This window comes from Lactuca serriola, chromosome 3 (genome assembly GCF_051521515.1).
Source record: "Lactuca serriola cultivar US96UC23 chromosome 3, Lser_US96UC23_V15, whole genome shotgun sequence".
In the NCBI taxonomy this organism is placed as follows: Eukaryota; Viridiplantae; Streptophyta; class Magnoliopsida; order Asterales; family Asteraceae; genus Lactuca; species Lactuca serriola.
In genome coordinates, this window is record NC_136410.1 from 99071479 (window position 1) to 99095660 (window position 24182).

Below are 24182 nucleotides of genomic sequence, written 5' to 3' on the forward strand. Positions count from 1 at the left end.
ACTTAAATTAAATAATATAAAGCTTGAACAAAGATGGTCAAAAGAGGCAACAGACATCGAAACGTGTTCTGTAAAATTAGATGAAAGTTGTAGCTTTTATTTATACATGAGTGTTTGGCAAAAGTAAATGAACGTTTTTTAAAACATGTAAAATTACATAAAATGGCTTATATAAAATACATGATTGATTTTACAAAGGATAATTAAGTCAATTTGAAAAATTATAAAAGAGCTTTGTTTAAAATGCTACTTGAAGTATTTTTTGGATTTGATGTTTTTTTTATTTTAGCTAAAAGCTAGAAATTCCTATTGCCGAAACCAGTTGATTTTTTTTGGAATTGAGAGAACGAAACTTTTTTTTCTTCAGGTTTTTATTAAAATCTAAAAGTTATAAGCTTCCAAAATTTGCATGCGCCCATCATCTTTTATTTATTAGTTTTTGTAAATACTAATGTATAAATGTTATATAATATAAAATATTTTGAATTGGTTTTAATAACATTAACAACTAGTTTATATCTTTTAATAAATATGTGAATTATTCTATTAATTTATAATTCCTTCAATACAACATCACCTATTTATAATTTACACTTTATTATCTTTCTACTAATTTCTATGCCTAGGTTGAGTTTATAGTACCATCATGTTTGTAATAATCTGCAAGACTTTCAGATGTTGAAACTTGAAAGAACATTACTTAGTTGGACTCTGTGAGATTCTCATTTTAAATGATGATAGAGTATTACTTAGTTAGACTTTGCAATTGTCATTGTCATTTGCAACGAAATTGATGTTATGAATCGGACAATATACAATGCAGCAGAAACACTATCACACACACACACACGAAAGCAGAAAAAAAGTAATAGATAACACAAGGATTTTATGTGGTTCAGATTCGGTGTAAATCCTACATCTACGGGCTGCAACTAGATATTTTTTAACAATGAAGATCACAAACTCTCTTATTGTTACTCACTTGCTACACCCCTTCACCTGTTAGTTCACTCATATATAGAGTTGTAAATGTACCAAACGGACACGAACAAAGGCTTGTTCATGTTTGTTCGTTTAAGTTAGCTGAGCAAACGAACGAACACGAACAGAGTTTTCTTGTTCATGTTCATTCGTTTAACAAATTGTCTTGTTCATGTTCGTTCGTGAATATGCTAAACGAACATAAACGAACGGACATAAATGAACAAAGATAAACAAACACAATTGAACATATATGAACATAAACGAACAATAATATAGTAATGTAATAAAAAACAATTGAATATATATGAACATAAAAAAAACTTAAACGAACGTTTACGAACGAGACTATTGTTCATGTTCATTCGTTTAACTAAATGAACAAGAATTTGTGTTTATGTTCGTTCATATATATATATATATATATATATATATATATATATATATATATATATATACTAGAAAAGTTTGAGGTCCTTGCTAAGCACGACCCACGAAGGGTAATCTGATACATCTTTTACTGTATATACAATGCTATAAACGAATGCAGGGGTGGAACACAAGCACTATAAGTAGGGGGCTGGAATTAAAACTTCAAAACAAAACCATACAGACAAAAAAAAATGTTCAAAATGATGACATATAAAAATTTAAGACAAGAAAACTAGTAACAAAATATTTTTATGTCTCACTTCAAAATTGAAGTCATTGATTTTTTCTATTTTTAAAGTCTTGCAACAGGAATGCTAGACATTTAATGTATTTTTATCCAAAACAATCTCTAGTAGGTGTTCATAGGTGTTCAGGTCCTTGAATAAAGTTAGCACATTCATTTTAAATAACTCGTTAATAGACCATTGTTTTTTCATGTTGGATATGTATTATAGTAGCAATTAATAAATAACAATATATAGTACTAAAATAAAATAAGGACAAATCTATTATATCAAGCAACAATATTTTTATAAAATATGAGTATAATCGTTTTATACTTTTAGTGTTTTATATATGGATTTGTATGTTATCATTTTTATTAATTCCACTATATACTAATATATAAAATAAATAAGTTTACATAAGGATTTTGCATACTATAATTCTACAAAAATAATAAATTAAAAATAGATGTTATCATTATTAATAAAGTAAATTTGTCAGCCTACACTATACCACTATATACCAATCTTACACTCCACAAGTTTACAGAATAAATAAATAAATAAAGGTGAAGACCCAAAGAGAGTTAAAAGAGAGAGACAAACATGATGAGAAAAAAAACCTGTTCACCATTGTGGAGAGGAGGTCGAGAGGTCATGAGGGTATTGGAGAGGGAGAGCATTCACTATTTTGCCGGCACCGAGCAGAGCACTCAACGGAGAAAAGAAAGAGGCGGAAAAGCTACAGTCCGACGACGGAGAAGCAGTGGTCTGACGAGTGGCGATAGAAACCAATGTGGGAGATGCAGTTGGGCGGCGGCGGCGGTGTTATTCCGGTGAGATTTTGACGGTTTCTGGCGTCGAATTATCTTGTTCTTTATTGTTTTCTTAAACTCAAATCTTTGAGTTCAGAATTTTGTATCTCAGATTAGAGGTTTTTTTTTTTTTTTTTTTTTTTTTAATTTTAATAGAGTTGAAGAGATAGTTTATTAGCTTAATTGGTTTCTTAATATCATCCGGTTTCTTATTTTATCAATATTTTTTTTGATTTGATCAGTGATTTTCGGATGATTTTATGGGTTAATAACCAAATTTTGTAACTTACATTACATATAAAACAAAAAACAGAGCTCAAAACAAAGGGGGCCAAATTAGCAAATAGCAAAATATAATGATTATTGGATTCATTTATAAAAAAAATTATCTGTATATCAAGTATTAGGAGGCTGAAAATCGAGGAGGCCATGGCCCCCCTTGGCCCCTCTTACCAACCGCCACTGACGAATGTATTTTCAATGTATAATACATGAATAAAAAAATGGCTATCGACAAATCTTATTCAAGGCTTTTGGCACTTGTTCATTGGTTGCCCATTGATCTTATTCGCACTTATTCATTCGGCGTGTGCTAAAAAATTAAGCATAAATTAGAAAGATTTAAAACTGTAAAAGCTTTTTTTTATGTTGCAAACGTCAATCCATGTTTGTTGCATTTAAATAGGCAATTGATGTTTACTTAATTGTAAGTGATTCATTACAAATTTCTTGTTAATGGATGTTGTGTAGTAATAAGTTCAATACTCTAAGAATACTCATCCACCTAAGGATTTTTTTGTGTATCAATGTGTCTAACTTGAATGAGACACAATGAACTCATTTTTCGTCTTGGTATTAAGTTAGGGAAACTACAGTAAAGTCTCTATATATTGACATTATAATCGATTTAGTCTCTATATTTATTTTTTATTCAATTAAGTCCAAAATATCGGTAATTGCATTCAATTTAACCCTTTGACGGGTCAACAGGTCATCTAACTTTCAAAAATTACATTTTTGGCCTAGATTTCAAAATTTATAACAAATTTGGTCCACATTTTACACTTTTGGCCTAAATTTTAAATTTTGTTACAAATTTGGTCCAAACTTTACCCTTTTTGCCCAAATTTTAGAATTTTATTATGAATTCATCATAACTTTAGTTTTGTTTTTTTTTTTACAACTTTGTTTCTCAAAAAATTGTTTCTAATATGTTTTTTCTTTATAAATCATATTTATACAAAAAAAAAAAACGTATTTTCACATAAAAATCTTATATTTTCTATATAAAAACATTTTTGTATATGAAGTATCTAGTTATAAAAATATATATTTATTAAGTATATAAATATATACAAAACCGTTTTTATAAAAAAATGTATACAAAAATGTATTTTACAAAAAAAAATGTATACAAACACTTATCACCTTTGTGTGTGTGTGTGTGTATATATATATATATATATATATATATATATATATATATATATATATATAGATATATATGCACACAAATAAGTGTGTATCTATTTTTTTTATAAAATCGTGTTTGTTTATATTTTTTTTATAAAAACGTGTTTGACTAATTTTTTATATAATACGTGTTTGTATACATTTTATAAAATCGTGTTTGTATACATTTTATAAAAATGTGTTTAAATAATTTTTTATATAATACGTGTTTGTATATATTTTATAAAATCGTGTTTATATACATTTTATAAAATGTATACAAACACGTATTATATAAAAAATTATTCAAACAAGTTTTTATAAAAAAATGTAAACAAACAAGATTTTATAAAAAAATATAGATAAAATAGGTGTTTGTATACTTTTTTTTTGTAAAATACATTTTTGTATACATTTTTTTATAAAAACGGATTTGTATATATTTATATACTTAATAAATATTTATTTTTATAACTAGATATTTCATTTAAAAAACTTTTTAAAAAATGTTTTATATAGAAAATATAAAATTTTAAAGTGAAAATACGTTTTTTTTTTGTATAAATATGATTTTATCAAGGTTGTAAAAATCGTTTGACGGTAGTTCGACGGTCGACTGGTGTTAAGGGATTAATCGCTCTTGGCGGGGATTAATCGAGGATTAATATGGGACCATAGATTATTAATAAAATATTAAAATTAATTAAATATTAATATATCTTAAGAAAAACAAGTACTTCAAGATTAGAAAATAAGAAAAATTGTAATTTGGAAATACGAAAATATGAACATTTCGGTACAATATTTGAAAATTTGGAGTAAAAAAAAAAGTTGGTTTTTTGAATTTTTTAAAAAATTTTGACCTTTTTTTTTACTTTTTTGACTTTTTTCGTTTTTTTTTTACTTTTGTTGACCGATTAATCCCGCCAAGGCCGATTAATCCTAAATTTCCGATTAATGCCCTAATCCTCGACGGTTGGAGAATGCCAAGCGATTAATCCATGATTAATCGCCGATTAATCCCGATTTCTGCAACTATGGATTTTATAAAGAAAAAACATATTATAAACAATTCTTTGAGAAAAAAGTTGTAAAAAAAACTAAAGTTATGATGAATTCGTAACAAAATTCTAAAACGTAGGCAAAAAGGGTAAAGTTTGGACCAAATTTGTAACAAAATTTAAAATCTGGGCCAAAAGTGTAAATTTTGGACCAAATTTGTAATAAATTTTGAAATCTGGGCCAAAAATGTAATTTTTGAAAGTTGGTGGACCTGTTGACCGGGTTAAAGGGTTAAATTGAATACGATTATCAGGATTTGGGGCTTAATTGAATAAAAAAGGATATAGAGACTAAATCGATTATGAGGCCAATATGTATGGACTTTATTACAGTTTTTCCTATTAAGTTATTAACAATTATATATGCTATTTGTAGACACAACTTCGATTCTAATTAGAGGCTTATTCTGAACTATCAAAATATATTTTATAGATTTGTCGGTAGGTAGTCTTCCATCGAATTGTTTTGATAGATAAATGTAATTTTAGTAAATACTTACAATTAAAAATAACATATTTGTATTAAACTATTTTATACATATACAAACCACTTCAAATTGAACTAATAAGCAAACATATTTTTCGTCTATTTTCAGATGGTCAAAATTTTGGTTTAATTTTCTTCTCCATCAGAAATATCTAAACATACGAAAATCTTCAAGAACACATCTCAAGTTAAGCAAACCAATTATGAATATTCTAAAAGCTTGTTTTTAAACTTTATGGCTTTTTTATTGGCACCAAGTAAACTTCTTTTGGCAAAACATTAACATAATGCTTTACTCAAAGACCAAACTAATTTTTTTTTATGTTGGACTAAATATGATGAAAACAGCAAGGAAGGGGTCATTTTTGTGAGTTACCCATAAATTAAATACAAAATCACTCTTCCTTTGTCAGTTAACTTCTCAATTGATCAGCTCCTTTCCTTTAAGTTGAAGTTTTTTTTAATAGGCTTAATTGGTGTGCTGAAGAGAAAAGAAAGCAAGAGTGAATCATTGACTTTTGAACAACAAAGTTAACAGAAAAGATAGGTCCTCCTCTTTTACAATTAAAGTAATTGATTTTTTTTTTTTGCATCATCTTACCTCTTCTTTAATGCTAAAATGCTTGATTTAATTTTACTATTTGTCTCTTCAAGTTTGTTTTCCTTCTATTTAAGGTACCTCTCCATTTCATTCACTTTTTCCTCGTTGCAGTTAGACCGACTGGTATACTATCCACGAAACGGCTCGTGGTTGAGGTGTCCACGAACCACGGACGCGCACACCGTCCCGATGGTTGGTGGTAGTCCGTGGTCGTGATGAATTGTGTTCGGGACAACGAATTCAAACGATGAATTTGATTGGGTGTTTGCTTTTTTGGCCGTTGAACGGCTATTTTGGCCGTTTTTTTTTTTCAAACTCAATTATAAATACACTTCTAATACCAAAACACATACACATACATACATATTCTATTACACCCATGGATCCCTCAATAAATATGGAATTTTTAAAAAGTTTTGACTCGGATGACGACGTAGAATTCGTCGAGACATTCTTCAATGTTGTGCAACACGTTCACGCCGAAGAAAGTTCGAATGCAACGCGTACAAGGGCGGTCGTCAATCGTGATCGCCAAACCGCACACGACTTATTGGTACGTGATTACTTTGCCGATAATTGTCTTTATAATGACGACTCGTTCGAACGTCGTTTTCGTCTGAATAAGGCTATATTTTTACGTATTAGTAATGCTTTAGAATCTCATTATGATTTTTTCAAACAAAAACCCGACGCTAGAGGAAGAATGGGTTTTAGTAGTATACAAAAATGTGTGGCTGCTCTTAGGTATTTGGGATATAGTATAACATTTGATGCATCTGACGAATACTTGAAAGTATCCGAGAGGACCGCAGTTGAATGTGTAGATTAGTTTTCTGCATGTGTTTATGAGGTTTTTCACGAAGAATATTTGCGTAAACCTACTCAACGTGATATTGAGAGATTATATTCGGCTCATGAAGAGAGACATGGATTTCCTGGTATGCTTGGCAGTCTAGATTGTACACATGTGGCTTGGGAAAAATGTCCAACTGCATGGCGTGGTCAGTTCACTCGAGGAGATATAAGTGAACCAACTATCATCCTAGAAGCTGTTGCATCTCAAGATTTGTGGATATGGCATGCCTTTTTTGGAGTAGCGGGGTCTAACAACGACCTTAATGTTCTTGGTCAGTCTCCACTTTTCAACGATATTTGGACCGGTAAAGCACCTGATATGACGTTTAGGGTAAACGGGCACGCGTACAAATATGGTTACTACCTTGGTGATGGGATATACCCGGATTATTCTACATTGATGAAGGTATACTCGGTTCCTCGAAGTGAAAAAGCAAAATTTTTTACAAAAAAATAGGAATCAGCGAGAAAGGATATCGAGAGGGCATTTGGAGTCCTTAAGCAAACATGACATGTAGTGAAATATGCTACACGACTCTGGGATAAAGAAAGAATTAAACGAATGGTTCTAGCATGTATTATAATGCATAATATGATTATTGAAGATGAAGGTCGAGCGATTTGCATGTATGATCCGAACGACGTTGTCGTTCCAATTGAGGAGTTCGTACCCGGAACGAATGCTTTTTTGGAGCGAGTTGTTGAAATTCATAACAGTGAAACGTGTTTCAATCTTCGAGAAGATGTCGTGGAACATTTGTACCAACATAGCATGAACGACGATTAGGATTTTTATATGTACGTTTGTTCGTATTCTTATTAATGTAATGTAGTTTAAAGTTGTTATTTTATTTTTATAATTAATGAAAAAATAGTTTTAAAAAAATGAATGCTTTTTACTTATAAAAAATGTAATTTTATTTTAATTTTTGAATTAAAAAAAAGTAATTTTATTGTATTTTTGAATTAAAAAAAAATAAAAATAATGATGTAGAATGGTGTGTTAGTGGTAAGTATCCCATGTTAATAGTAATGGAATGTGGTGCTGATGTGGCACCCATATGTCCACATATATGGTATGGAATGTGGTGGGTATAGTCTTAATGTTTTAAGCCCTTCACATATAATAGTTCTTCACCCTCTTGCAGTTTCCTTCCTATATGCTTCTCACCTGTAAAAAAGTAAAGTTTCATATCAAAAGTTATAGTAAATCATATGACAACTTACAACATAATATACACTACAAAGGCGTTCACTCTGTAGCAGGCTTTCTGTAATTGCAAGTTCGATTTTGAAAACAATCTGATGTGTTGGCAGGGATGGTGTTGAGAGTAGAGAATACAGCAGAGTCGGATTCTACTAGAAAGGGATCGATCTTGGCTGCTGAAGTGGGTTCGATTTTACCAGAAAATAGGGGAGATAATGGCGGCTGCTCAGGGGTTATTACGAGAGATAGCTGCTACAGGGTTGACGACGAGAGATTGAGTCGACTATTGTTGTATTGGTAATGAAACACACCACAAAAGTCGACCGGAGATTGTGAGAGTGACGGACTTGGTAGCGATTGGAAGCCCTCAAAACAAATCATAAGAAAAAAAATCTGTACTTTGCTTTCCCATTTTGTAATCCCACTTGGTCACAACCTAATTTTTGCTTTATCTCGTGGAAAAGCCACCACCACTAACTTAACAATTGAAACACCTTATAAACTGAACCTGAACAACGATGATCGATCTTTTAATTTCAACAATTCTATCTATCTGAAGGAGAATAATTAGAATGGGATTTTGGGGGCTGTTGGGGGTGGCATCGATGCCGATATTGCAGGTGTTGATCATAAGTGCAATCGGAGCTTTCATGGCTACTGATTACCTCAACCTACTTCCCAGCAACACTCGAAACTCACTTAACAAGGTAAATTTCATCTCTTATTCATCATCAAACATACATGCTAATTGCTAAAGCATTTCGAAAAATTTTAGGAATTAAAAAATTTGTGTTTAATGTTTGCAGATTGTGTTTGTGGTATTTACGCCTTCACTTATTTTTACAAGCCTTGTGGAGAGTGTCACCTTTCATGACATCATCTCAATGTAAATTGTTGCTATTTTCCTTTTATACATATAAAAGTTAAACTTATAAGTTGTATATATATCATATTAAATTGTTAATGTGGTTTAGTTTCTTTTTATAGGTGGTTTATGCCAATAAATATAGGAATAACATTTTTATGTGGAGGAATATTGGGATGGATAGCAGTAAAACTAATCAAACCAAAGCCTCATTTAGAAGGCCTCATCATGGCTATGTGTTCAACAGGTAAATTCTGGTTATTAATTATTCATTTTCACCTTCTATGCTTCTTTTCTTTTTAATTAATTTATTCATTTGATGATGAAAAATAAAAAAAAAATAGGAAACTATGCAAATCTTCTGGTGATAATGGTTCCTGCAATCTGCACAGATAATGGCAGCCCATTCGGTGATCATGGCATCTGTAAGGCTAAGGCTCTCTCTTATGCATCATTCTCCATGGCTGTAAGCATTTACCATTTTACTAAAATGTCTAAAATGCCCTTCAAAGATCTTTTTTCAAGAATCTTGTACACAAATATATATATTGATTAAGAAAATGGTTTTGGATAGTGGGGTAGTTTCTACACATGGACATGTACATACCAAATGATGCAAGCCTCAGCTTTGAAGTACAACACAATAAAAGAAACCGAGGAATTGTCAAATCATGCAAATCAAAACACTCATATACTCGATACAAATAATGATCATATTGATCAAATCATGCCTTCATCAAATTTGACTAGTCAAGATATAGAAAACCAATGTGTAAGTATCCCCCCTTTGAAACCTATAACAATTTAATTGCTTAACAAAAGAAATATTATCTTTTTGTAGATTGTGCAACAAACGTCAGTAGGGAATGTAAAGAAGAAAGATGGATCGATTTCAGATAAATTAGTAGCAATGTTGAAGAAAATAGTAAATCAACTACTAGCTCCACCAACCCTTGGCTCTGTAAGTGTAAAATTTGTATCCCACATAAATTGAAGGACCAATTGGTAGTTAATCCTAAGTAGTGGGTTAAAATCATAACTCTAAGGGTGAATCGGTAAGTAGTTATAAATAGTGGGTTAAAATCGGAATATTTTTACATTTAACTAGTTTGCAGGACTCATTATTGGTGCAATCCCATGGATAAAACATCTTTTAACTGGCGAAAAAGCTCCTTTAAGGGTGATTCAAGACTCAATGATATTACTCGGGTACACATGATATAATTAACATTATTAAATCTTTACAACATAAGATTTTGTGAAATTTATGATATATTTTTTTAATGATGTCGTGTATATATATGATAGAGCTGGAACCATACCTTGTTTGACTCTTATACTAGGAGGCAACCTCACACAAGGTACTTTTAGTTTTAAATAATAATAGACTTTAAAATGGAAGAAAAAAAAATATGCCCGGATTTTATATGATGAAATTGTTGATAGGTCTACGAAAGGCGAGCGTGGGGCCCACAATCATTATCACGGTTATGTTAGTGAGGTATTTGATTCTTCCTGTTATTGGGATTGGTGTGATAAAAATGGCGGCTAATATGGGATTGGTTCCGGTGGACCCGCTCTTCAGATTCGTGTTGTTGATAATGTTTGCTCTGCCACCTGGCATCAATATCAGTAAGCCCAAATTTGTAGGAAATAGCAACTTACTTTACAATTATTTACTTAAAAATTAGCAACATAAATGCATTTACTTGCTTATAATAGCAATGTGTAACAAATAGAGTAAAATGGCTATATTGGTAGGAAAATGTAAGTGGTGTTTGACTTTTGAAAGTCAAAGATAGTCTTTATTTTGACTTATTGTTTTATGGGATTTGTTATATGAAAAATGTAGGTACAATGGCTGAATTGTTTAGTGTTGGGCAAGAAGAGTGTGCAATGTTGATGATGTGGACTTATTTGGCTGCTGCTTTTGCTCTTACAACTTGGTCATCTGTTTACATGTGGATTTTATCTTGAAATTTTTGTACCTTTTAATTTGTTGTATGTTATGTTTGATTTTGTATTTCGATTTTCAATATCTAGCTAATTGATTAAAAAAGTTGTTTAGCCACCATTTTAGTCCACATATGTGAGCTCTTGTGCACTTAGTAGCCACATATGACCACATTTGAAGGTCAATTTAGTCAATCATGCCGCCACTTTTCTATTTTTAGTGTTTTTAATCATTTAAACGTATGTGCTTTTGAATAAAAATTTTTGAATATGTGATATGAATATCTTATGACAAAAGTAACATAAATAATAGACACTATCATACTTTATTTTTGAGATGTTAATAAGATTCTGGCCTAAAGAAATAGTTTTTTTTTTTTTTTTTTTTAATCGAGCAATTGTTGAGTAAACATCAAGTAATTCACTCTTCTAAAAAATTGATATAACTATTACAATCTAATGTATTATTATATCATCATATTGTTTTTGTCGATTATCAGTTAGAGGAATTTTAGGAATAAGTTTAGGAGGAGATAAAGTATATGTTTTTTGATATTGAGGACCAAATGTGTACAAACTAATAGATAGAGGGTCGAGATGAAACTATGTCGCAAATTTCTCCGGTGACGTGTGCTGCTTTTCTGTATAATCGTTTCTCCGGTTGACTGTAACTGAGACTACAAACAAGACACCAGAGAGGAACACGGCTTCGGAGATGCTTGAATTGGACAGCCGGAAACCCCTTCGAATATTCCTCCGGCAATCCTTCGTTCCCTGCATATCCTTCATAGTCGTCTTACGAAGTTGAATTTTTACCCTAAATCATTATGATTTGGTAGCAAATTGAGTTCAATTCACAATCAATCCAACCCTGTTTGCTATCAGAATCAATCGCAATCGATGAATTACGCCTTGATCCGCTATTTATTTGCCGATTTCTTGCTCTTTTTGCTGTTGTTTGGATCGATTGACAGCGTTCAAAACTTGGAAATCTCGAAAGTCAATCAAGCACCGGCTAGGCGGTCTCTGTTATCTTTTCCGGAGTAAGTTTTCTCCTTTTTTACTCGTTAATTTGAGGTTGTTGATGAACAGTTTCTTCTCATGCATGTACACATGGCTGCCTGCTGCCATTCTGTTTTCCCTCTTTATCAAGGTGAAGATCTGTATATCGATCCATGCTGCTGCCATGTAGTTTGGGTTCTGTAAATTTTGCTCTTTCGGTTGAACTGAAGTATTACCATGAATTTTGTTCTCAACTTCAGCTTGGCTCGATTTTGGTCCCATATTACTTATTATAACTCCAATTTCCCCTTATTTGTTGGAATGGGCAATTCTATGCAATTCACAATGGTTCCTTTGCAATAAACTTGTAACTATGAATGTTATAATTGCTTACTCTCACATACTCTACACAGGGTTTGCTCTTCATTCTAACAAGTGCAAAGGCTTTTTTAATTAAGGTTCAGGATTTTACCACAATTAACCAAGATAAACATGATCTTACATAAGCAGAGTGCTGCACTCAACATAATTTTGCAAATTTATGATATTAGGGTACTTTTTTTGTAGTATCATTTGAAGTAATTCTCTTTCATGCACTTACATACCTCTCTCTCCACACAGTAATCATGACACTGCCCTTGTTGCTGCATTGGATGGTACAATCAATTTGGTGTATCGTGATTCTGGGAGGATAATTTGGTCATTTGCATCAGGATCTCCAATCTACTCTTCATACCAGGCTTCTACCAGCCATGATGATGATAAGGAAAGTGCACCTGTGCCTGAAGGCAGTTATTATGTAGACTGTGGGGATGATTGGAAGCTGTATGCACACACAGATCTTGGCAAAGTGGTAAATTTCTGAAACTTTACTCTTGCTACCAATATCAACAATGTACTTTATTATTCAATTTCAACTACCTATTTGTAACTTACAGAGTATGGATATGACCATGGAGGAATTCATCAGAATCATGCCACACGTATCAGAGGATGGAGGAGTTATTCTTGGATCCAAAAAAACTACTGCATTTGTAGTTGATGCTAACACTGGAAGGTTAATACGTGTTCATCACAGCTCATCAACCAATGAACACTCAAATTTCATCTTCCAAAAAACCACCATGAAAAATGAAAAGTCAACTATGGTCAATGAAAAACCTGATAAACAATTCTCCTTCACAAGAACAGATTACTTACTCACATCATTTGCTGCAAATTCTGACAAAGTTCTATGGAATGTGACTGTAGCAGACATTGATGTTGCTTTACTTTGTCAAGAACCTCCAAATAAAATCATTCGTCCGTCTTTACCTCTCCCAAATAATCTTCGCTCAAAATCCAGTGTTGACTTTGACTTTGACTTTGACTTCAACATGCCCTTGTCATGCCAGTCAAAAGCTGTTGTCCATAGGCTACGTACATCTCATAAGCTTGGTTCTTATAAAATCCATGGAAAACAAGCAGAAAAAAAAGTTCCAATCCTTCTACTCCCTCAAAATAAACCTTTACTACCCAATTCAAACAATAACCTTGACACCCAAAACCCCGAAATCCCTAGTCAACAAGATGTGAAAAAAGTCAACTTTCTTTCCGAAGGGCGAATGGCGTTTGTTGTAATTTTCATTCTGATTATTGCCATTGGTGGTCTTATGTATCGCCATCATACCATAATGGCTGCAATGTTGAAACAAAAACCTTCCTCTTCTTCTAGAAGGAAGAGGCATAGGAAACAAGGAAGGATTTATGCCAATGAAGATGGAAATGTTGATAGTGAAAGAAATCCAGTGCTAAATTTTAATCATTTAATCGAATGTGACACAGAAGGGCGTTCTATAGGCAAACTATTTGTGTCAAATAAAGAAATTGCAAAGGGTAGTAATGGAACAGTTGTTCTTGAAGGGGTATACGAAGGTCGTAAGGTTGCTGTGAAACGCCTCGTGAGGGCCCACCATGATGTTGCATTTAAAGAAATTCAAAATCTTATTGCTTCTGATCAACATCCAAATATTGTTAGGTGGTATGGAGTGGAATATGATCATGATTTTGTTTATCTTTCTTTGGAGCGTTGTGCTTGTAGCCTTTATGATTTAATTCAAATGAAGAAAGGGGGTTTAGAATTAGATTCAATCAATCGTGACATCATCATGCATGATGTTCATTTATGGAAACCAAATGGATACCCTTCGCCTATTTTGTTAAAATTGATGAGGTACATGTACATCCAACCATTTATAACAACAACATTGTACTTTATTTACATGTGTTACTTTATTTATATCTTTACTTTGATGTTTATTATTATTATAGGGATATAGTATCTGGGCTTGTTCATTTGCATGAATTAGGGATCATTCATCGGGATTTAAAGCCACACAATGTGTTAATAGTCAAAGAAAAATCAATATGTGGGAAGCTTTCTGACATGGGAATTAGCAGACGCCTCGTTGGCGACATGTTGTCATTAGGACTCCATGCTACTGGTAAGAAGATAAAACCAACTTAATTACAAAAACCGGGCTGTTTTTGACACGTTGTAAATTGTTATGGGTTATTTTCGTCAGGTTCCGGAAGTTCAGGGTGGCAAGCACCCGAACAACTTCTTCATGGACGCCAAACACGTGCGATAGATTTGTTCAGTTTAGGTTGTGTCCTGTTTTTCTGCATGACATGTGGCAGACACCCATTTGGTGATCATCTTGAACGTGATGTGAATGTGGTCAAAAACCGAGTCAACCTTTTTTTAGTTCGACATATTCCGGAAGCTTTTGACCTCTTCTCTAGATTACTAAACCCTAACCCTGAACTCAGGTAAAGTTATAAAATTACAATTTCAGTCCTCCTACTTCCTCTGACGTTTTAAATTAATAAAGAATTTGCATTGTAGGCCAAGGGCTGTGGATGTGTTGCATCATCCTTTGTTTTGGGATTCCGAGGTGAGAATGTCGTTTCTAAGGGATACTAGTGATCGGGTGGAATTGGAAGACCGGGAATGTGATTCCGTTCTTCTTAGGGAATTGGAAAGTAAAGGTTCGGTGGCTTTGGGTGGAAAATGGGATGAAAAGATGGAACCGGAATTCATCAATAACATTGGTCGGTATAGGCGGTATAAATACAACGGTGTGCGTGACTTGCTTCGCGTCATTCGAAATAAATTAAATCATTACCGCGAATTACCCAAAGAAATTCAGGTTCGATTTTCTCAACATACAGAACGTTATCACTTTTTTTTTATTGATAGGACAGGACAGGACAGGTTGTACTGTGTTAATGATTGTTTTGATGATTATTGGACACAGGAATTGTTGGGAGGTGTACCGGAGGGGTTTAATGATTATTTTGGGAGTCGGTTCCCGAAGCTGTTGATGGAGGTGTACAATGTTATGTACCATTATTGTAAGGATGAAGAATGGTTCTATAAGTACTTGGAGCATTAATTATGTATTGTGTTTGTGGCAACTCTTTTAAGTTGTTTATATTTATGTATAAATCTATTTCATAGTGGTTGTTTATGTAAATATGATATATGTAATATATAGTAATGTATGATATACATCAATATTAATATATATGAATCTTTATTGTATGGAAATGCTCTTTTTCTTTCAATATTTTACAATATTAGTTGTTTAATTTCTTAATAATACCATATGACCTGATGTTATCAAATACAATGTTTTCACAGAAAAAGTATGTTTATCATTTTGAAATATCTTGATCTAAAAAACTATAACAAAGATGAAATTGTTTAAGGGAATATGTGGAGGTATATTTTTGTAATTGTTATTTCATTGTAGTAATAATCAATTTTAACTATTTGGTTGACTATATTTTACTTATTTTCGGATCAAATTTTCAATTTTATAACTGTAACGAAATTATCCATATATTAGTATTTTATTTACGAGTTTTCTTAACCTGCTAGTTTTGAGAGACTTCTTTAACTTGCACTTCACACCTCTAAAATTATTTTCCCAAAAGTATTTTTTTTAATCAATTTATACATCAGTATTTTATTTATAAGAATTTTTTAAATAATCAAACGCTATCCCCTATAGGCCTATATCATATTTGATTACAACTAGTTATTTATTTTTATTTTTTCCATATCAAATAACTATATTATCGTGAATAAGTATTAAATTTTAATTATTCGACATAAAATCATTTTAGCCCGAATGTGCATAATACCAATCCAAATTCCAATGGACCTAAAGAAGAAGAAGAAGAAAAAAAAAACCCCGATTAAACACTTATGGAGGGGCTCGGCCCAAACTACCAAAAGCCTAAAATAGAAACACTCCTCGATACGGCGGCGATCTTTGTCTTCGCTCAAGCAAATCTCCTTCTCCATTGTTGATCATTTCAAGGTATTATTCAAGCTATCTCTCTATACAAGAATTGGCACAAGATCTGTATACACTCTAATTGTCTGAATAATTTTATTTATTCTTCCACCTGGAACCATATGTTTAGATGCAAATCCCTAATTCAATCGCTATGCTATTAAAAATCAGACTTTTCGACTCATTCACACTCCACAACAAGCACATACATCATTCTGTTATCCTTCTCTTTTAATTTCTTCATCTCGTAGTTTAGCGTTTAGGTTTTTTCGTTTTACTGTTCCAATTTTTATGTTCTTGTTCGGGTTGTAGTTAAATGGCGTCCCTGAAGGAAATTCTAACGCGTCGGCCAGTGGCGGCGACAGTCCGTCTCACCATCCCAGCCGGCGGAGCAAGACCTGGACCACCGGTAGGTCCGGCTGTAGGTCAGTACAAAGTTAACCTAATGGCGTTCTGCAAGGACTTCAACGCTCGCACACAGAAATACAAATCGGAAGCTCCAATCGCTGCTACTGTGACTGTTTTCAAAGACAATACTTTTGAATTGAGCGTTCGTTCTCCTTCAGTCACCTGGTTTCTAAAAAAAGCCGCCGGAATTGACTCCGGGAGTGGACGTGCAGGTCATGTTGTTGCATCAACCCTAACCCTAAAACACATCTATGAAATCGCAAAGGTGAAGCAAGCAGATCCGTATTGTCAGTACATGTCCTTGGAGGCGATTTCAAAATCAATTATAGGTACAGCTAAATCTATGGGGATTAAGGTTGAAAAGGAGTTGGATTGATGATGAATCTTGAAATCTTGATTAATGAATGTTAGATTTTTGTAGACTAGTGTACTTGAGATGATATCTGGATTTGAGTATTTGAAAATTGCTTTGAAAAACTGCATAAAATCTTCGTGTTTGAAGTTGTTTAAAGGTTTTCCTGTGTTGAAAGGTGAAACTTGAAGCCTGTGATTTCATATATCTTGCAATCTTTGTATAGTCTTTTGTTTTAACTTGTGGAAAAGTGATTATTGCAATCGACGTTTAAATTCTTGTGAAATTTTTGTATGTTGAAACATCTGCAAATGTGATGGTTTAACAGAAAACCAGTATCTCTGTTGCTTAGGTTTTGTTGAAATGGATATGATAGATTTAATTAGTTGGTTGATTGTACAATTATTAAATGCTTAATAGGAAAATGAAATGACTTAGATGGGTAAAAATCTTTTCCAAATGGTCAAAAAACATCATTAAACTTGTTTTTTTTTTCTTGTTATATCATATAACTTGGTGAAGTGGTAAAAAAAATACAATTGGAGGAGGATGTTGCTGATTTGGCATTTGTTTTGGCCGGTTTTCCTTAGAAATAAAATCTTTACATTGATATCATTTTTTCCTATGTGGCTATTAGAGATGTACCCCTGATCTATGGACACTTCAGAGAGCATTACACATGATTATGTGAAAATTAGAGCTTTCTTTAGTTCGGAGTATAGTCTTCCTATGGAAGAAGACAAAGACTCTCTTGTCTAGTTTAACCATATTAAAGCTTCTATGATGGATGTTGATTTCAAACATTCAAGGAAAACGACAATGACTGGTTTGTGGATACAAATGAATCAAAGTACATGCGTGCTACAAATGCACTTCGACCTAAAATTCCTAGTCTACTTTAACCATATTAAAGCTTCTATGATGGATGTTGATTTCAAAAGAATGGGTTTCAACGACTACATTTTATATATAAAATTTTTGACTAATGACTGTGTGTTGATGTGTACTACTATGTTGGACAAGTATCACTAAGACATATGTCGAGAGCATTGAAGAATGATGATGATTTTGTTGATTTTTAAAGGATGCTTATGTATAATGGTAGAAGAATCGAAAGTGAATACTTTGATGATCACGTGGACGCATTCTTGTCTGATACATTATTAGTTGTTCATAGAGGATATGTTTTTGAATTGAATAGTGTGTTGGTCCCTTTTTGAGCAACAATTGTTTTTATTTAAGACCAAATACAGTTTACTTATAAGTTCTAGAATACGTTGGCAACTACACCAAACCCCCACCCCTAGTGTATCTTTATTTTGATCTAGTTCAGAAAATGGGATAATATGGTACCCATCGTTGGTATGAGATTATCTAACATAAAGCAACTTAACTATTGTTAAGCAATTATGTTGTTGCTAATGGGTATAATCTATGGTATGAAAAAATGACAAAAGTAGATTGTTAGTTAACTGTTGCAAAAATGACAAGGAATAGGTTTCATGTCCTTCTACATTACGTGTAAGTTGGATTAGTAAAGAAAATTTTGTACTAAGTCCTTAATTGTAGAACATAATTATACTAGAACCTTTATCTTTAGGTCATTTGTCACATATTCATGGGTGGGAAAGCAATTTGTTAATCACATTTTGGAAAACCCCTAAAATAAGTTATGGAAAAATGGCACATGAAGTTATGAAGAGATTCAACATAAAGATTAGTGTTTTGTAGGGTAGAATGCAAAGAAACATGTTTTAAATGAGATCGAAGGTACATCCACATTATGAAAAATTATGAAGTTATGGTTAGATTTTAAAGTCTAATCTAGGTTCTATTGTGAATGTAGATGTAGATATTATGCCTAATTCTACATGTTGTATTTCAAAGATACATATATGTCTAAGAGGTGTAAATGATTGTTGGATTCAAGGATGCATAAAGTGAGAATAAACAATATGTTAGGCACATCTATGCCAGCTTTAAGAAAACGTCCGCAAATGTTGAATATAGGAAGCTTTGGTAGATAGTTGTAAAGGCCTTAAATACATCAATATTTGAAACTACAGTGAATCAAATTAGGTTGATAAACACAACTGCATATGAGCATTTGATGGAAAGGCAACCTAAAACATGGTGTATGGCTTATTTTGAAGAAGATGGGTGTTACAATATTGTTAAGAACGACAATTCAAAATCTTTCAATGCAACACTTGTGATTGCTATGAAGAAACCTATTCTAGCAATCTTGGCGGAAATAACAATATTTGTGATGGATAGGATGTATCATTAGAAAACGAAGGGAAGAAAATTGGAACTTAGCCATATGTCCCTCAGTTAGAAGGAGGATTGAAAAAATTAAGCCGCATCAGTGGTATCAGGGAGTAATTCCAAGTGGGATGCATCGACATTTAAGTAAGACTTCTGCATCAAGGTTTTGGTGATCATTTGAATGCAAACATGTGTGCTTGTAAAGTATGACATTTCACTGGTATACCGTATATGCATGTTACTGTTGCAATTTCCTATGTAAATAGGAATGTAAAGCAATATGTTGTAGAATGGTTAACAACAAAAATGTTCGAAAGCTACTATTAGTACATAATCAATCCCATTAATGGCAGTGACATGTTGTAATAGTGTTTTCCCCAAAACATAAAAGAATAACAGGAAGACCAATCATCAACAAAAAGAGAGACCTTACAAAGTTAGAGGGATACATATTGTTATAAAGTGGGGACAACTACAAAATGCATCCTATGTAGACAAACATGCCACAAAAATGTCCAATAGTCAAAGAAAACAAGGCACCCCAAGAGGTGGAGGAATCTCTCACGATTGAAGAAACACATGTAGTAGCCTGGAAGTTGAAGCAATGTGAAGAGGCAAATGAAAAACTCTAAGAGAATCACCAAATTAAGGGTAATGAAGAAGGTTGATCCTATAGGATAGGAATGACACTAGTGTAGAAAAACGAGTGGCCCTGGAGTAATGAACTTGTTCCAACATCATCATATGATTTGTAATTCCTAAAACAATGAAGTACATGTATTGTTTATTAACTACATTTGCATATATGAAAAAATTGAACTACATTTATCCTACTATCTTTTTAAGTACTAGGAAACTGTTTAGTTATAGTTTTGGTCCCTATAATTTTTAATTTTAATAATTACAAGTTTGCTCCCTATAATTTATAATTTCTATTAATTAAAGTTTTTGTACCCATATTTTTTAATTTGCATAATTACGGTTTTGGTTCTTATATTTTCTATTAATAACAATTTTGGTCCTTATAGTTTTAAAATTAAGATAATTATAGTGTTGGTCCCATAGTTTTTAATTTGCATTATCTATATTTTTGGCCCCTATAGTTTTCAATTTCAACAATGGTTATTGTGGTCCATGTAGTGTTAATTTGCATTAATTATAGTTTTAGTCCCTATAATTTTTGTCGCACCAAAGTCACCAGATACGAGTTAATGATTTATTCTATTTAAATTCAAGTAAAAAGGTGGTGGGGGACTCGTAAGTATGTTGGACGTACACTAGGTACGCACAACGTACTCCTTGCATGCGCATCATCGGGGGATCCTCGACGTACGTTGGGCGTAATCAAGCTAGGGGCAAACCCTATTTTTTAGTGTTTGCACCCTATTTAAAGACCTTAAGTCCCTCAAGTCCTTTACCCTCTTAGCCTCCACTTCCATTTTAGTGTCAATATCGAACCCTAGCCTTCTTGAGTGCATCTTTGAGCTTACCTTGAGTATTTTGGTGTTCTTTGGAGGTTTTGAAGAAGAAGGAAGTTTGGAAAGAAGTAAAGGAGAAGAAGGAGCTTTTAGATCCATAGGTTGTGCATCATTTCTAGCCTACTGAAGGTATAAAGTTTGAACCTTGATCATTACAAGCTTAGATCTAGGTTTAGGGAAGAATATGGCACCTTTTGGCCCCATAGCTTGGTTTCTTGGAGTATGAGAAACTCCAGGCCATTTGGGTTGTCCTTTTGGACTCTTGGAAGTGTTTTGAGACATAAAAGTTGGATCTTGGCGGTTAAGACTCAACCATGCAAGTGTTAGTAACCATCCAAGTGAGTTAATGGGTTAAATTCATGGTTTGAGCCCCATAAATGCATGAAAAAGCATAAAGTTTTCAACTCTATGGCTTAAGACGATATTTTGAGCTTTGATCTAAGTTTTAGAAGTAAAGGTTGAATGGATTAAGACATGGGAATGAGTTTGGGCTAACTGGCCAATACGTTAAGCATAATCTAGGGTATGCTGCATGTACTGGGTCAGTATCCTGACTCCGGATGGTCATCAGCATACGCTGGGCGTCCGAGCCGTATATGTGGCACGTACATAGTTTGTTGGCTTAGATGATTTTTAGGCTCGATTAGTTTTGGGCTTTGGACTTGTTTAAGTTGGGCCTCGGGCCCACCTGATTGTAGTAGGTCATTTTTGGGCTTCAGGCCATGTTGGGGGTTCTTGGGCAATATATGGCCTTAGAGGCCTTATAGTTGGGCTTGGATGCCTTTTTGGACTTTGTATGGATTTAGGCCTTGGAAGGAAAGAGGACCAATAAGGAAAGGGTATAGAAGCCCTTTTTTCCTTAAGTTAAGAATTAGGGTTTGGACTTTCGGGTTAGAATGTGGCCTAATGTATAATTAGGGTTTTATGATTGTGCGATAGGGAGATGATTTCGTGAGTCATCCGTTGAGTGTGATTTGATACCTACAGTCTGATATGAATCTTCCTTTGCAGTATCTATGGGTCGAAGGCACTAATGCCGACCCACTAGTTTATGATGTAGTGTGATGATTGTCTTTGTGACAATTGTCAATTAAGCTTGTATTTGCTTGATGACTCTTTAATTTCTGTTATGCTATTATGTGGTGGTAGTAGGGGGTGAAATAGACCCAATATCCGGTTGAAATATACCGAAGGGGATTGCAAGCACCCAAATATGCTTGATAGTATCCGGTTGAGATAGACCAAATGGGGTAGGCAAGCACCCATATATGCTTAATAGTATCCGGTTGAAATAGACCAAAGGGGTAGGCAAGCACCCATATATGCTTGGCAGTATGTTTGTTTAGTATGTGGTATGTTGGGGGAACTCACTAAGCTTTGCGCTTACAACTTTTAGTTTATGTTTCAGGTACTTCCAGTTCGAAGGGGAAGTGCCCAACCTGATCATACCACATCACCCTATGATTTTCGCATTTAGAGATTTTGGGAATTTATACTCTGATACAATGTTACTATGATACTCTTTTTACTATTTTTCTATTAGTGTCATGTGATTTGAATGAAATTAAAAACAAAATTTTATCTGTATTTTTAGGATGTTACAAATTTTAAGTTAGGATATTTAAAATTTTGGTCATATAGCTTTTAATAAGTATCAAGTAAATTTCAGTTTTATTCCTTATGGTTTGTTTAAATTCACACTTTTGATTGATCCAACCGTTGAGAAGTCGATAAGACATATGTTATGGATCAAAAGTTTAAATGGGGTTGGCAACTTTATGGGTCCTTAGGGTCCCTTGATGCTTATATGTCATGGATCTAAAGTTTGAAGGATGTTTGAGTTCACGCTTGAGAAATTACTTCCTTTTTCTTCATGAATGACTCAGATTGAGCTCAAGTCTGGTATTGGACATACAGGACCTTAAAGAATCAATTTTTATGATCCTTGGAGTGTTAGGAAGCCTTCTGGAAAAGATGGATTATAGGCTTAATGGATTAAGAAGTTTTTGGATCAAAATGGCACTTAGATGGATCTCACGATGTGAGGATTATGCCTGTCACGTCTTGAGGAGTGATAGACTTGATTATTTTGTCCTGTAGTGGCTCACGACGTGAGCTATAGATGGTCACGTCGTGAGGGCCTGTCTGTTGACTTCCGTTGACCGTTGACTTTTTAACCAAGTTTGACTTTGATCCAAACTTTTGGGTTTTAGGCTATTGATTAAGATTCTATATGCTTTTGGTGTTAGTGGATTCTTGGGAGCCAGCAGTGCCAAAAACGGATTATATCGCAGTGTTCAGAGTTCTTCGATTCAGGTGAGTTTCACCTCATTGTACCATGGGTCGAAGACACCAATGTCGGACCACTAGTTTTGCTTATCTGTTAGTAAAAGGATGCCTTAGGGATTGTATATAGTCACATAGGATAGATTTAGGACTCTTGATGTAGGCTCTTTTACCTGTTCCTTTTTTGGTTGTGGTTCTAGAGTAGGATCACTTGTCCGGGTGTCTATCTCACATCTGAGTATATACGGTTATACATTCCTTGGATTGTTGATATTTAGTAGGTTTCTATGTTGTTAAATCTATATCCTGGCATCGAGTATGTTGTTATGCTGTAGTGATCGGTTAGTTTTGTATCCCGGTATATAGGATGTTACTGCGCGGCAGTGATCTGTAGAACTGTATGTCTATCTATACTTGCTGGTTATCATCTTGTGGAGTGCCCTAGGGACTGTATGTGGTCATGTAGGATAGCTTGAGAACTCTTGATCTAGGCTTTCTTGCATGTTCCTTTTTGGTTGTGGCTCTAGAGTAGGATCATCTGTTCGGCTGGCTATCTCACCTCTGGTTAATTATTGTTACGCACTTCATGGAGCTTAGCTGGTAGCGGGATTGTGTGCGGTGCAAGGACAAGTAGGTGCTAGTGAGTTGTATGATTGTTTTTTTCCTGTATTATGTTCCTACTTGATCATTGATTGTTTATATGTCGACATATGGTAGTGGTAGGTTGAGGCGGTCCTGCTTTGTGTGGGTCGGCTGTAAGCCGAAGGCAAGGAGGCTCGGGATAGACTGGAGGACTACGAGGCGGTCCAGTCAGGCCGAAGGCCCGAATAGCAGTCGTTATGCATGCATGTATGTTATCGTATGGGGTATTTTGGGGGAAACTCACTAAACTTTGTTCTTACCCATTTGTTTATTGTTTCAGGTATCATCGATCATCATTGGAAGGCGAACGCGTGAATGTACACATTCATCAACAACAATGAAGATCCCGCTCTTTAATATCACTCTGATTTTATAAATGTATTTGGAATAAATGGTTTTCTCCATAACGGATTTATAATTGGAAAGATTTACTTAAATAAAATGAATTTTTTTGGAACGGGACGTTA

At 33.6% G+C, this 24182-nt stretch overlaps 4 protein-coding genes across 8 annotated transcripts; all 4 read left to right on the forward strand.

Moving 5' to 3' along the window:
• The first annotated feature begins 6450 nt into the window (after positions 1-6450).
• Positions 6451-7419, forward strand: LOC145095551 (uncharacterized). The gene is made up of 3 exons (XM_079033407.1): positions 6451-6846; positions 6904-7314; positions 7366-7419. The coding sequence occupies exons 1-3, from the start codon at positions 6451-6453 to the stop codon at positions 7417-7419; spliced, it is 861 nt and encodes a 286-aa protein (XP_078889533.1).
• A 595-nt stretch (positions 7420-8014) lies between these two features.
• On the forward strand, positions 8015-11054 carry LOC145092935 (protein PIN-LIKES 7-like). Of its 5 annotated transcripts, none has more exons than XM_079030936.1 (11): positions 8015-8822; positions 8922-9001; positions 9103-9227; positions 9325-9446; positions 9555-9752; positions 9822-9941; positions 10089-10189; positions 10289-10341; positions 10427-10481; positions 10566-10612; positions 10833-11054. In XM_079030936.1, the coding sequence occupies exons 1-11, from the start codon at positions 8688-8690 to the stop codon at positions 10955-10957; spliced, it is 1161 nt and encodes a 386-aa protein (XP_078887062.1). In that variant the 5' UTR covers positions 8015-8687; the 3' UTR covers positions 10958-11054. The 5 variants fall into 5 exon arrangements, with proteins under 5 accessions (XP_078887062.1, XP_078887060.1, XP_078887059.1 ...); XM_079030934.1 differs by having other exon boundaries at positions 8015-8510; positions 8675-8822; positions 10427-10612; XM_079030933.1 differs by having other exon boundaries at positions 10427-10612.
• Positions 11055-11590: 536 nt separating this feature from the next.
• Positions 11591-15527, forward strand: IRE1A (Endoribonuclease/protein kinase IRE1-like protein). The gene is made up of 7 exons (XM_079030938.1): positions 11591-11976; positions 12557-12788; positions 12874-14147; positions 14246-14418; positions 14500-14746; positions 14823-15126; positions 15235-15527. Exons 1-7 carry the CDS (start codon positions 11834-11836, stop codon positions 15370-15372), a joined length of 2511 nt encoding a protein of 836 aa, XP_078887064.1. The 5' UTR covers positions 11591-11833; the 3' UTR covers positions 15373-15527.
• Positions 15528-16167: 640 nt separating this feature from the next.
• On the forward strand, positions 16168-17248 carry LOC145092938 (uncharacterized). The gene is made up of 2 exons (XM_079030939.1): positions 16168-16305; positions 16594-17248. The coding sequence occupies exon 2, from the start codon at positions 16598-16600 to the stop codon at positions 17063-17065; it is 468 nt and encodes a 155-aa protein (XP_078887065.1). The 5' UTR covers positions 16168-16305; positions 16594-16597; the 3' UTR covers positions 17066-17248.
• Positions 17249-24182: the final 6934 nt, after the last annotated feature.

Coding starts and splice junctions, on each gene's coding strand:
- LOC145095551 (XM_079033407.1), top strand. CDS start 6,451: ATGGAATTTTTAAAAAGTTTTGACTCGGATGACGACGTAGAATTCGTC. Junction 6,847..6,903: donor CATCTGACGAATACTTGAAA/GTATCCGAGAGG, acceptor TGTGTTTATGAG/GTTTTTCACGAAGAATATTT. Junction 7,315..7,365: donor ATTATTCTACATTGATGAAG/GTATACTCGGTT, acceptor ACAAAAAAATAG/GAATCAGCGAGAAAGGATAT.
- LOC145092935 (XM_079030933.1), top strand. CDS start 8,688: ATGGGATTTTGGGGGCTGTTGGGGGTGGCATCGATGCCGATATTGCAG. Junction 9,942..10,088: donor CTCCACCAACCCTTGGCTCT/GTAAGTGTAAAA, acceptor ACATTTAACTAG/TTTGCAGGACTCATTATTGG. Junction 10,190..10,288: donor GACTCAATGATATTACTCGG/GTACACATGATA, acceptor TATATATGATAG/AGCTGGAACCATACCTTGTT.
- IRE1A (XM_079030938.1), top strand. CDS start 11,834: ATGAATTACGCCTTGATCCGCTATTTATTTGCCGATTTCTTGCTCTTT. Junction 11,977..12,556: donor TCTCTGTTATCTTTTCCGGA/GTAAGTTTTCTC, acceptor CTCTCCACACAG/TAATCATGACACTGCCCTTG. Junction 12,789..12,873: donor ACACAGATCTTGGCAAAGTG/GTAAATTTCTGA, acceptor TGTAACTTACAG/AGTATGGATATGACCATGGA.
- LOC145092938 (XM_079030939.1), top strand. CDS start 16,598: ATGGCGTCCCTGAAGGAAATTCTAACGCGTCGGCCAGTGGCGGCGACA.